An 11,951-nucleotide genomic window follows, 5' to 3' on the forward strand; every position below is an offset into this window, starting at 1 on the left:
ATCAAGGCCGTGAACCTTTTCCCGACCCCCTTACCTATCTTACCAATGACAAATATTTCCTGTCGTCTTCAAGGAGCAGATAAGCTCTTATTGCTTAACAAATTTTCAAACCCTATTTTAAACAATTTATTAGAGTCCCATGCATTTCTGATTCTTTGTAAAGCTTAAACGTAGTTGTCATCATCATGATAATCATCAAGAAGATAAAAAGAACTCAAGTCTAGTGGCGATCAAGGAAAAGGAATGTTTGAGTAATGGACATTGCGGGTGATTGACGAAGGTCCCGGTCAGACTGGTGCTAGATCATGTTGGGTCGGAGTCAGCTGCCAGTGCAGGCGGGCGTCTGTCACACTTGTTGCATCACAGTTCACCGGGACTCACCTAAGGAACCGTGCACACAGAAGCGGCTTGGACACCTGTGATCGCACATAACTTTGGGAACAATGAACTGCGGGTCATTTGATAGCAGAACGTGCAAGCGTTAAGTTCAGGGTCATGGGCTGGAGTTGTTTTCGTAGGAAGTGCACAACGCAGTAAAGCTTTAAGAATAAATTACTCAGAATACAATTAAAACAAAAGAAAAAATCCTAGCCAATCTTCTCGTTTCCTCAGTCTGCCTCTTTTTTACACACGCATGCACGTATGTGCAAGCTGTAGAAGAACAATTTGAGCATGACACCTTCACATAGCGAGAAGGTATGTTTTCAAAGCTGCGCGCACGCATGCTAGCGTCTGGCTGTGTTCTGGTTCACCTAGCCTAATGGGGTACAGCCACTGAATTTAAAACAAATCTGCTCGGAGAAACTGCCTTGTCTGTCATCCGGGTGGCGGGCAGTGCGCTCCATGCTTGGCGCGACAGATATCAATGTTTGTCTACCCTGACAAGCCCAGCAATAGTAGAGGCTCCTGGTGTACATCCTCTTGCTGATCTGGGTGGTGTGTGTGTGCTTGTACCTACAGTTACTGCCTGGTGAAGCAAGAAGCAGGTATGGAGAGTGCGTGTGCGCGCATGTGTATATGCCTACAGTTGGTGCCTGGTGAAGGATGAAGCAGGTATGAAGAGAGTGTGTGAGAGAAAATTATAGCATTTTAATTAATTTATTTTGATGGAATTAAGGTAGATTTTTAAGTTAGAATTTCGGAAATTCAAGATACAACAATCATAAACCCATTTCACAGTGGAGGGGTGTGCACAAGAGAGAAAAAAAGAAAAGTGTGTAGGAAAAAGAGAGGTGACAGCATACACTACCTTCTTTACTGAACACCTTAAAGTGTAAGCCTGCCTATCTATTCTGCTTGGGCTGGTAGAGGGGCGTGTTGGACAGCATTTAAATACTAAAGCAGTGCCTAAAAGAAGCTGTTAATCATTAATATATTTGTACGAATCAAAGTAACCACTTGAAGCAGGTTGTCCTATGTGTTCAGACAAAAGCGCTGTCAAATGAGGTATGCAGCAAACAGCAGCTGACATCCTTAATATCTGATAAAAATGTGTGTTAAAATACTACCAGTTCATGGCTGGTTTTCATGGGAATAAAAGTGTACCCGTTTAAATATATATTTGTAGGGCCTTTGTAGTTTATAGATTCAAGTAGTTTATAGACTCTAATTTATCAGAAGGATCTTAAACACTTTAAGCAAACTAGCCTATGTCATTACTATATCTATGTTTTTCCTTATTATTGTTACTGTATAGGTCACAGCTCAGTATTCTGGTACAGGGAATGATGAGCCCTACATATGCAAGGTGGTCTGTTGAACTATGTAATGCACACCTGCAATGCATGGTTGGGTGCGGCAAAGCTCATGAAACAAAATCACCCAACCGTGACGAGCATGTAGGGTGGAGAGAACACTTGATCCATATATTTAACTTCGTCAGTTCCTGCTTCACAGCTAGCCGTAGCAGTGCTTTTTTTCCCTTCTTCCATTCAAACATTTCAGAGCACAGTTCTAAGAAAAAAAAGTTCTTAGACCACTCAGCTAACAAAATTTTTTTAAGTTCTTCAATGCACCTGCTTGAGCATTCATGCAGAACCACTCCACAAGAGGTGCCTGGCTTTTCTATCATGCAAACCGTGTTATTTAAAGAGACAATTTTAAAAATAACAAGTTTGGTGTGTAGTCAAGGACATGCTGTTTTTTTAAGCTGAACAGAATGCAAGTGCTAAGTTTTAATTCAAATCTCTGTGGATGCAGACATGCCCATATGTTTCTGCTCCTCAGCACCCACATTTTGCAGCTATGTTTTGATTCTTTCATTTTAAGTACAGACCACATGCCAATATTTTGTGTTCATAAAGCTCTTATTGCCTCAAGATATTGTGCTTGGTGGTTTAAAAGATTTATGATCTGACAACTGTGCTGGAGCTCCTTGATTTGTTGTCTTGTCAGTGGGACACTTTGAAAAATTCACTTTGTATGTTTCATTACAAAGATACACATGTTTTTATAGCATCAATTCCAAAATTAAGTGCTGTTATCTGTTACAATATAGATAATTTTCTCCTCATATCCCTGAATGAACTGCCGAGGAAGTATCAGCAGAGAGATCCAAGGCCTTGCATGATCATGGTCCAGTTTTGGAGTTGTGGTACTTGGAAGCTTTTCAGCTTTGGAAAGGAAGTGTTACTGGAATTACCAGTTTAATAGCAACAATGGATATTTTATTTTCTATTGAAATATGTTACTAGTCCACAAGTGACAACTGCTTTGAGTAATGTGTGCTTGTGTGTTGGTTTGGGTGGTGGGGATGGTGGTGGATGGGTATAGGGGTAAAATCGACACTTGAGGAAATGTATGACTTGTCTGTTATATCTTTTGTCTGTTTTTATGTCAGGGTTTACTGATTAAGTATCCATATAATCTGTTTCTGAAACACTGGGCCCAGCTGACATCTGTTGTTGTCACTGTGCATCATTGCAATAATGATTCTTAATTGTGCAGGTCCAGTGTGTTAAACCATAGAGTCTGGCCTTATTTTAAGGTTAATAGTGGCAAACCTTAGGACAGGGAATACAGAGTGATGGGTGTGGTGAGGCGTAGAACAAGTAGCAACTGTTTTTGAGAAAGCACCCACCTACTTACCTTCCCTTATTCTTGAGCTTGGCATTCTGTTATAACATTTCATGTACTGCTGATTCTAAAATTTCAGTCAAATTTTTTTTTTATTGAAAATCATTTGACTGGAAAAATAAGGACTTGTACTTTGGTTGCATGAATTTAAAGGACTTGTTTGTGCTTGAAGATGTTTTTCAGGCTGTACTTCTCATGTCCATTTTCTGGTTGTGTCTTTGCAGGAGGGTGTACTTTGTATGGAGGGCTGAGCAGCAGACTGCAGAATGACTAACCCTGATATGCATACATCGTCTATAATGGGGAGATTGGTGGATTGTGTCAGGAAGTTATGAATATGCAATGTGTGCATTGTTTCTGATGGAAAAACTGCTTCCTTAAAAAAAACTTCCTTTAAAAGAGAAAAACTTCAGTGACCTGTCAACTGAAATCCCGTTGATAGGCAGTCATCATACATTGAGCAAGTACTAGCATATTATTTATCTGGTGTTTTTTTTTTAAAAAAAGAATCGGAAAAGATTAGGGGTCAGATTTTTTTTCTCTCCAAAAATAGTGGAGAAATACCACTCACCCATGGATTGTTAGAAAGGAGGGGACCTGCAGAGCTGAAGATCTGCATAGTTTTGGGAATGGAAATGCAGCCTGCATGTTCAGCAGTGCTGTTTCAAAAATGGATGACAAAAAATCACCAAAGTCAGAAAGTGTTTTAGAGAACGTGGCCAGCAACGGGAATGGAAGCCCCCACCAGGACATGTCACCCACACGCAAGCGAAAGCCCCAGAAGCCCTCACCAGCCAAGATGGCAGAAGAGTCAGCCTCTGAAACAACAGCCTCTGGTGAGCCCGACATTGATGCAGACGTTGACTGCAAACTTGCCTCAGCAGGAATCATGTCGATTGAGAACATTTCCGGTGTGCAGTTGCCATCAGGGGAGGGCAGCTCGCAGTTGGTGATCCCACAACCTTATCTTCGCTATATCCAGCTTCAGTCACAGCTGCTTCAGCAGCAACACAATCTAGTCAACTCCCTGGAACTTTCTTCCAAACTTGCAGCTGTTGCAGCTGCCAGCACAGACACTGTTGAGGCTGGAACTGGTAGCAGCGCAGGCTCCATTGCTGGAGGGGGTGTCAAGACAACACCTGCAGCCACTACAACATCTGTAGGAATGGTGGGGCTTGGGATGGATGGCAAGCCGCTGCGAGGAGAATCTGCAGACCTGGGATCTGACGACAGCATTGATTTCAATGATGTCATCTACACCGATGATGAATACGAGGATATGAAAGGTGGCGGGAAAAACGATGGGCGCATTCGACATTCCGGTAGTGCGGGTTAATATTTGGCTTTGCTTTTGTGTCATACAGAGAGAAAGCGTGTGGGTATGTGGATGTAGGTAGGCATGCACGTACTCATGCTGACAAATTTGTGCATGAATGCAGATATAAGTTATTATTGGTCCTTATTTAGCAAACATATTTTGCTTGGAGCTGAGAGAGTGTGTGTGTGCACATGTGCCTGTGGATATGCAGTTTTAGTTTGTTTTAATGTGCCATGCTCATCCCAAAAGAAAGCAATGCCCTCTCCATAATTTTATCAATTTGGGAAGTGTCATGTGTCTCTTTAAAAGTTCATGCTGAGCATTTAGATTTCACATTTCTTTGAGGAACAGGTAGTTAATTTCAGAAGTAGCACGCTCACAACTTTTGAGTCTTAGGATGCTTTGTCTGTTCTTTTGTTTGCTCCAATATTTGTCCTGAATCAGATCATTTTTCACGATCTGTTTTTAGGCTGTTGAGTATTTCTCATTGATGAGCATATTTCCTTTTGTTATATTTTTAATGTTGGTATTTTTTATGTGCCTAATTAGTTTGCAGTGAGAAGGCAAACCGCAGGATGATAGTTCTCTTTTGTCCTTTTGTCAATGAACATTTTATGCTGTTTTATAGGCCCCCAACCCACATCTTTCAAAGCTTTATGATTATTGTTTGGAAAATCACCAATGTAAGCACACTTAGTTTAGTTTATTCCTTGTTGCTCCTCTCAGGAGCATAGGGCCGCAACAACACCTTGCCAACGGACCTGGTTTTGGGCATCCCCCTTCAGTTGGGTGCAGGTAGTTCCGAAGTCCTTTGCCTTGCTCTCTACTGTTCTTTTCCAAGTCTGGGTTGTGTGAGGACCTAGTGCTAACTTATCTTCATTTAGTCTGTTAATATGGATAAACAAGGCACAAATATTGTATCCTTCCACACATGCACACTTCTCCTCAGGCAAGCTAGGTGTCTCCTATTAAGAGTTGTAAACAGTTTTCTCTTTCTTATTGATGATATACCATGGTTAGAGGTCTAGTGGGATGCAATTTTTCTTTTTCTTTTGGCTGTTCAGTGCAAGACACTATTTCCCAAAATGTGGATAGGTTTCTGTTATTGAGATTTATTCATCTCTTGACTGGTTGATGAATGGTTATGTAGGTTTGCCATTCCTGGCCATTGGGATGGGGTTGGGATAACAACTAGAGGGATGTAGCAGATGACAAGGGTGGCGACTCAGACATGTCTAAAGCTGTTGTGAGCGGGTTCAGCATAACATAAGCCAGTCCTATCCTTTATTTTTGCAAGCCTGTTCTTTCTCTGTCCACCTTGGCATTCACCTATTCCCTCCAGTGTACCCTAAACTGAGGTCTTAGAGCATGGCACCAGGTCACATGGCTGAACCAGACCAGCTTGTGCCAGTTCCTTATTGTGAGAAGGCTTCTGGTGGCCCATTTGGGTGGTGACCGTGCTTTGTACAAAGTCTTTGGATTTTTTGCATTCCATGTAAGCAATTCTGAGTAGCCTCCTCAGGTACTTGGTCTTGAATACAGAGTCCTTATCTTACATCTGTACAGCAGAATTGGAATTATGAGGGACATGAATTTTGTACTTGGTACTCAACCTGCTGATATTGCTGTGCCAAATCTTGTCAGTTTTGGTAATTACTGCTGTCACTGTTGCAATCCTGGCTGCAGAGGTCATCTGTAGAGCTTTGTTCTCTGGTGCTTATAGCTTTATACCTTCTCGGGCTGTAGTCAGTTCACTAGATCTCATCTTTGCTGTTGCTGTTAACCATGACTCTGCTCTTGCTAGTACTGGTCACCATTCCACATCCATGTCTTTTGTATTGTCTTGTCAGTTTGTTGGTAATGTCTTGGTTTGTTGTTAGTGCCTTCCATCAAATCGATGTTGCCTACGAACTGCAGATTACATATAGGCCCACACCATTGGAAATGAAAGTAGGTTGGTTGGTAGTCCTTTTTGCTGTCACCTTGTGCCATTTCCTTATCTATAATCTGGCACTAGTTTGTGATTCATTTCTCCTTAGTTGCCCTAGTCCTCTTCCCCATACTTCTTTTTATAGCTTTGTACTCGGAAGCTGCTTTTGAGTCACAATTTCTCTCATTTTTTAGTGTTCTCCTTTGGTCACAAGAGATCTGTATTATTCATGACCCAGGGGTTTTTCTTCTTCATTTGTTGCACTAGCATTGCTTGGGCTATTGAAAGTAGCACATTTTGTTTCCAAAGGTGTCTCCATCACAGTTCACCATATTCAGAGAGGTACACTACAACTTTATTGATCCCTTGGAGCAATTCAAAATAGTGCTCAGACTAGCAATAATATATACATATACATGATATAAAAGAGATGATATCAATGTACTTATTTAAATATTGTCTCTCTACAACACATTCTCTTTCCCACACACACACACATCTTTCAACAGCAGCAGATACAGTGGGTGACTCCGGGCCACCTCAAGCTAGAACAAGATCACAGGCCAGTAGAGTTTATCAAGTGAATGGAATGTGGAATGAATGAGTTGCTGGCGAATGAGACAGGCATCGGACCACAAGAGTGAAAACTCACATGCCAACACATGGTCAGAAATAGAGAGGATGAGGGATGCTTTCCTGAGGATTTGCTGATGACAAAAGGCTGCCAAATCCCTCTTCCTAGTTTGGGTGATCTTGGAAAAGATATTAAAAAGTGAGACAATACTGTTTCTGTTCCTCAGAGAGAGGCTGTGGAACCAAGAGATGAAGAAAAAAGTGATGATACTTTCAATGAAGAACTGATAGAACCTAGTGAGGATGACAGAGCTGACAGAAAGATCTTAGTTTGCGTAGGAGGTACAGACGTTGGCTCTTACGGAAGATCATGATGTCCCATTTAAGCTTGTTATCAAAGATAGTACCTAGATATTTGTAAGAGCTGACTACTTTGGTGGCATCATCATGGATAATACTGATGGCTGCCTCAAGCCTGTTCGTCCGAAAGTCAAAAATCATTTCCTTAGTCTTTGAGGCATTCAAGACACGAAAGTGTTTGTCACACCAGCAAACAAAGTCAGGAAGAGCGCCTCTATGAACATGTTCACTATCATTCAAAAGAGACAGCATGGCAGTGTCTTCGCATTAGGCTTTAAAGATTTCTACAGTGTTTAGGGTCTTGTAACGTCTTCAAATCGAAAGGAATATGAAAGCTGGTTGGATTCCACTTCACCTTTAGCTTCATCTTCAGACTAGGATTGGGTCTTTGCCTATGTCAGATCCAGGGTATGACCTTGTTTTTGGCCTTCTTGATGCTGGATGTGAAATATCTTGGCAGAAGGAGGAATCCAGTTTGGTTTTGCACCAGATTATCTGGAAAGTGTCAAGTTGCCATCCTCAATTTCTTTGTGGGAATGGAAGGTATTGGCTAAGGTGAGTCCAGTGGCTGTGTGCAAATTCAAGGACTCTTACACCTTTGTTGTTGGCTTTACTTCAGCCAATTTTTCATTCCTGCCCATCTCTGGTAGGCATCTGAGCCAGTCATAGCATTCTAGTCACCAAGCACAACTTGAATGTCCTTCATATGACTTTTCCTTCTTGTGATACACAAAAATAAACAGACAGATTGTGTATGAATATGTTCTCATTTACATTGTCAGTGTTATAGCCAATGAGAGATCAAGAACTACATGTTGATTGGACATATCTGTGGACTGCGTGATGTCATGTTTGACTTCTTTTTGTGGTGGTGATGTTTGGAAGTGTGCATTCTCCCAAATCTTAGGATATAGTGAAATCTTGCACTGAGCTTTACCCAGTCTTTAGGGAAAAAAACTAGGTCCCTCTAGACCATACCTGGGCAAAGGGCGGCCCGCGGGCCGGATCCGGCCCGCCTCCTGTCTCTGACCGGCCCGCCCGCTGGCCCGTCCGCCAGTATATATACTATATATATACAGTATTGGGTAAAACTGAGTTAACTATATTAGTCCGGCCCTCTAAAACCATCCCAATTTCTCATGCGGCCCCTTGGGAAAATTAATTGCCCACCCCTGCTCTAGACCTTTGACGACCAAACTTCTACCCTACCCTACAGTAGCAAAGAATGGTTCAACCCAGGTGAGGGAGTTGAGGTACTTGCTGGGCCAGAGAAGCAATGAGTGAAGCATGACCACTAGGGGTATCCAGCACTGTGTGCTTTTACACCTCCCTTCCCTGGGCTGAACCATTTTCTAGGTAATGTAGAAATTCAGCCTTTAGGGATAATAGCAAGCATGCAGCACTTGGATTGTATACTTCATGCTATATTGATGTTTGACTTAACTCACCAATTCACCTTTGTTGTCATGAGAGCCCGGGCTACTGTCACTTGTGTTCCTGCCTCCCTACCTCCCTAAATATAAAAATGGCTGAATTTAGGGCTGTGTTGATTTCTGGTTAAATAGAGTAAATAAAACCCCCAAAGATCAAGATTTAATCTTTATAGGATATCTTAACAAAGAGTCTGGCCCTAAACTAAATTTTCAGGCAGAAATACTGCATTTACTCCTTGTGAGTGCATTCATGCCTGGAAAGTTATAAGTTCAGGTGCGCAACAGCACCTGCCTGAATAAGGGCGCACAGTCACATCTTCCCTAAAGCTTAATGTTATAGGGGTGCACTAGAGCATGGCTGTCACAAATGAATGCTTTCCAATATTTAAAAAATATAGTCTGACAAAACTGTTGCTCTCACCATTGTGTTAAACATCACAGAGCACCCATTTGATCATCAGGTTTACACTCTGTTTATGAAAATGAGTAACCAACATCATCTCAGCCCATTTTACAAAACTAATTTTCATCCGACTAAGACGGGGAAAAACTATTGATATTACGCAGCGGTTTTTGAGGAGTGTTGGTGATTGAATGGAGAGGGAGCAAAAAAAGGCACAAGGAAACAGATTTAATGCATCAAACGCAATGAGAATTCTACATTTGTTTCTAGTGTTGTTTCCTTGAGATTCCTGTCAGTGATAAATCTGCTTTTTACTTTAGGTGGGCGCAATGTGAACCAGTATGGACGGGAGTTCACCAATGGGAGGCCTCTACCAGACCACCTACGCATTCAGATTCTACAGCTGGCACTGCAGGGAATCCGGCCATGTGAAGTCAGCAGACAGCTACAGGTTTCCCATGGTTGTGTCAGTAAGATTCTCAACAGGTGAGCGGTAGATTTTGTTAGAAACAAATTTTGGCTACCTGATCATTAAGGCAGGAACATGACATCATAATATTAATAATAGAGCACTTTTATTGCACAGCATTCCAATTATAGCTGGTCACACTGTCTGCACTGACTAATAATAATAGAATAATAATAAAAAAATGACTTTTAAAAATGCTGGCTAATAATGACATGGTGTGATGCAAAACATATTTATCCACAAAGATAAAGTTAAGCGTAAATTAAGTATAAAGGAAAATATTTAACTAATAAATTGCGATGTTAAAATGAATTGCGTTGATGCGATGACATACCTTGTATTGCTTCAAGGATTGGCTACAGCAAGGGTGCAAGAACCTACTCAGTATGGGTATATTATGATATGTCATGGCTCGTAAACTTAAAATAAATACTGGAAAAAAGGCCAAACCTTAAAATGTCTGCATACATCAGATTGCAAATATGTGAAAACCCATGCATAAAAAGTCACCTATATTCTTACGCACTCATACACATATAATTACTACAGTTACTACAGTACAAAAAGACGTAAAGGTTATAAAGCTACACACCTACATTCACACCCCTGCCATACCTTTCATCCCACCCACCCCTCCCCCAACACAACCACTATTCTAACCAACCCATTTTACTTTGTCACCAACAACCTCCCCTTATCTCCTGACCAGGAGCCGCATATATTAACAAGTCATTGTCAATGTCAAGAATACAGAAAATTTAAACTGCCTAATTGGTGACTCATTGGTGCTGTTGTGTAACTGAGAACACGAGGTCCGTCCTTTAATATCTTGCCCTATTTTGTCTCCAGTTTGATTAAATAGGACATACAGAAAAACATGCACTTCATCCTCTACCTTACTTGAGCAGAAGGGGCAGTGGTGAGCTGCTGGAGTTTGTTTCTATAACTGTTTTATTTCTGTTACTCTTAATCTAGCCTTTCTTATATTATTCTTTATCATAATATAAACTTGTTATATGCAGCTTAAATTGCCAGCTATTTTGAAGTCCGGCATACCATTCTTTATATAATCCTTCAAATCTATCACCAAATTTTTTCAGAAACAGTTTCTGATTGCCAGCTTGGTGAAACAGCCAAACATAACCAAAACCTAAAGAAAACCGCTCTCCCTGGTATCTAGTAAATAAAGCTTATCATATGCCTTTGATGAATACCAAGAAGCTGGGGGTTTTAGCAAGCACAACCAGTGTTTCATACAATTTGTAATAGACAATATAAAAAAAGTACCTTCCTATCTCACCATACATAAGTCGGTTTTATGCTTTCACTGAAACCCTTAGGAACCTTTTGCAAACAAAAAGATGGACCTTTTTGGCTGTGACTACTCTGTCTAGTCCCCATATTTTGGAGTCACAGTAATATATACATGGTCTGTGAATCAGTTTTAAAACATAATTTTGCAGAATTACATTTCAGCCTATTGTGTTTAATATTTCAGTGGCATTAATGGGGAGACCTTTTGTAAAACCACTGATCATCAAATGAATTATGTAACATCGGATGTTAGCATGTGTCATATTCAGTTGGTGTAAACTATTCTTTTAAAGTCATCCTGTGACAGATTATCAGTGTAAGTCTGGCATCAGTTTTAAGCATTATTAATGGTCATTCCAAGTGTGCAAAGAAACGCCAAGGCTGAAGCTGATTTATAGATATTAAGTCAGCTTTATCCAGGGAACTGGGGCAAGGTACTTAATGGTATTGACATGATAATGAAAAAGATCTTAATTTTTAGTATTTAGCATATCTGAAAAGGAATCATGATGTTTAGTGATGCATTCTTGTGTTATTAGGTATCGCAAAACAGGAAGCATAAACCCAGGCCAGATAGGTGGGAGCAAGCCCAAGGTGACAACACCAGATGTTGTGTCCATGGTTCGCCAGTACAAAGCTGAGAATCCACAGATGTTTGCTTGGGAAATTCGACAGAAGTAAGTTTCATTTGCAATATTTATGTTCAGGGGATTTCTTTTATTTTGAGATATCTGATTTTTTGTGCAGCTTGGTGTAATGAAAAATAAAGCAAAATACTTTTCATATTTTGTGTTCAGACTGCTGCATGACAACATTTGTTCTGAGAAAAACATCCCCAGTATCTCCTCCATCAATCGCATCATCCGCGACAAGGCTATTACTCACCGGCGAGGTTATGATCGCTGCTACAGCCTTAGCGAACAGGGGGATGTGAGTACTATATTTTTACATTTCTTTACTTGAGTGGTGTTTGTATTGTGATAGACATACCTGTCACATCTTAAACTTTTTATTTCTTCTGGACCTTTTCTTTTTTTCTGATCTTATGGCAAAGTACAAATTTCTTTATTTTGTTC

The 11,951-nt window shown here is 40.7% G+C and overlaps 1 protein-coding gene across 13 annotated transcripts in view; it reads left to right on the forward strand.

Annotated features, from left to right (window-relative positions):
- The window catches only part of LOC112558328, a 74,832-nt gene that overhangs the window by 49,335 nt on the left and 13,546 nt on the right, over window positions 1–11,951 (forward strand). For 9 of the 13 annotated variants that reach the window (XM_025228752.1, XM_025228746.1, XM_025228749.1 and 6 more), the window contains 4 exons: window positions 3,300–4,406; window positions 9,413–9,578; window positions 11,415–11,552; window positions 11,673–11,805. In XM_025228752.1, the coding sequence (XP_025084537.1) occupies window positions 3,722–4,406; window positions 9,413–9,578; window positions 11,415–11,552; window positions 11,673–11,805 (1,122 nt within the window). In that variant the 5' untranslated portion in view covers window positions 3,300–3,721. Of the gene's footprint in view, window positions 1–288; window positions 1,054–3,299; window positions 4,407–9,412; window positions 9,579–11,414; window positions 11,553–11,672; window positions 11,806–11,951 lie in introns of those variants that run through there. The other 4 variants (XM_025228756.1, XM_025228757.1, XM_025228759.1 and 1 more) reach the window with 4 other exon arrangements.

Source organism: Pomacea canaliculata, linkage group LG2, assembly GCF_003073045.1.
Source record: "Pomacea canaliculata isolate SZHN2017 linkage group LG2, ASM307304v1, whole genome shotgun sequence".
Lineage (NCBI taxonomy): Eukaryota > Metazoa > Mollusca > Gastropoda > Architaenioglossa > Ampullariidae > Pomacea > Pomacea canaliculata.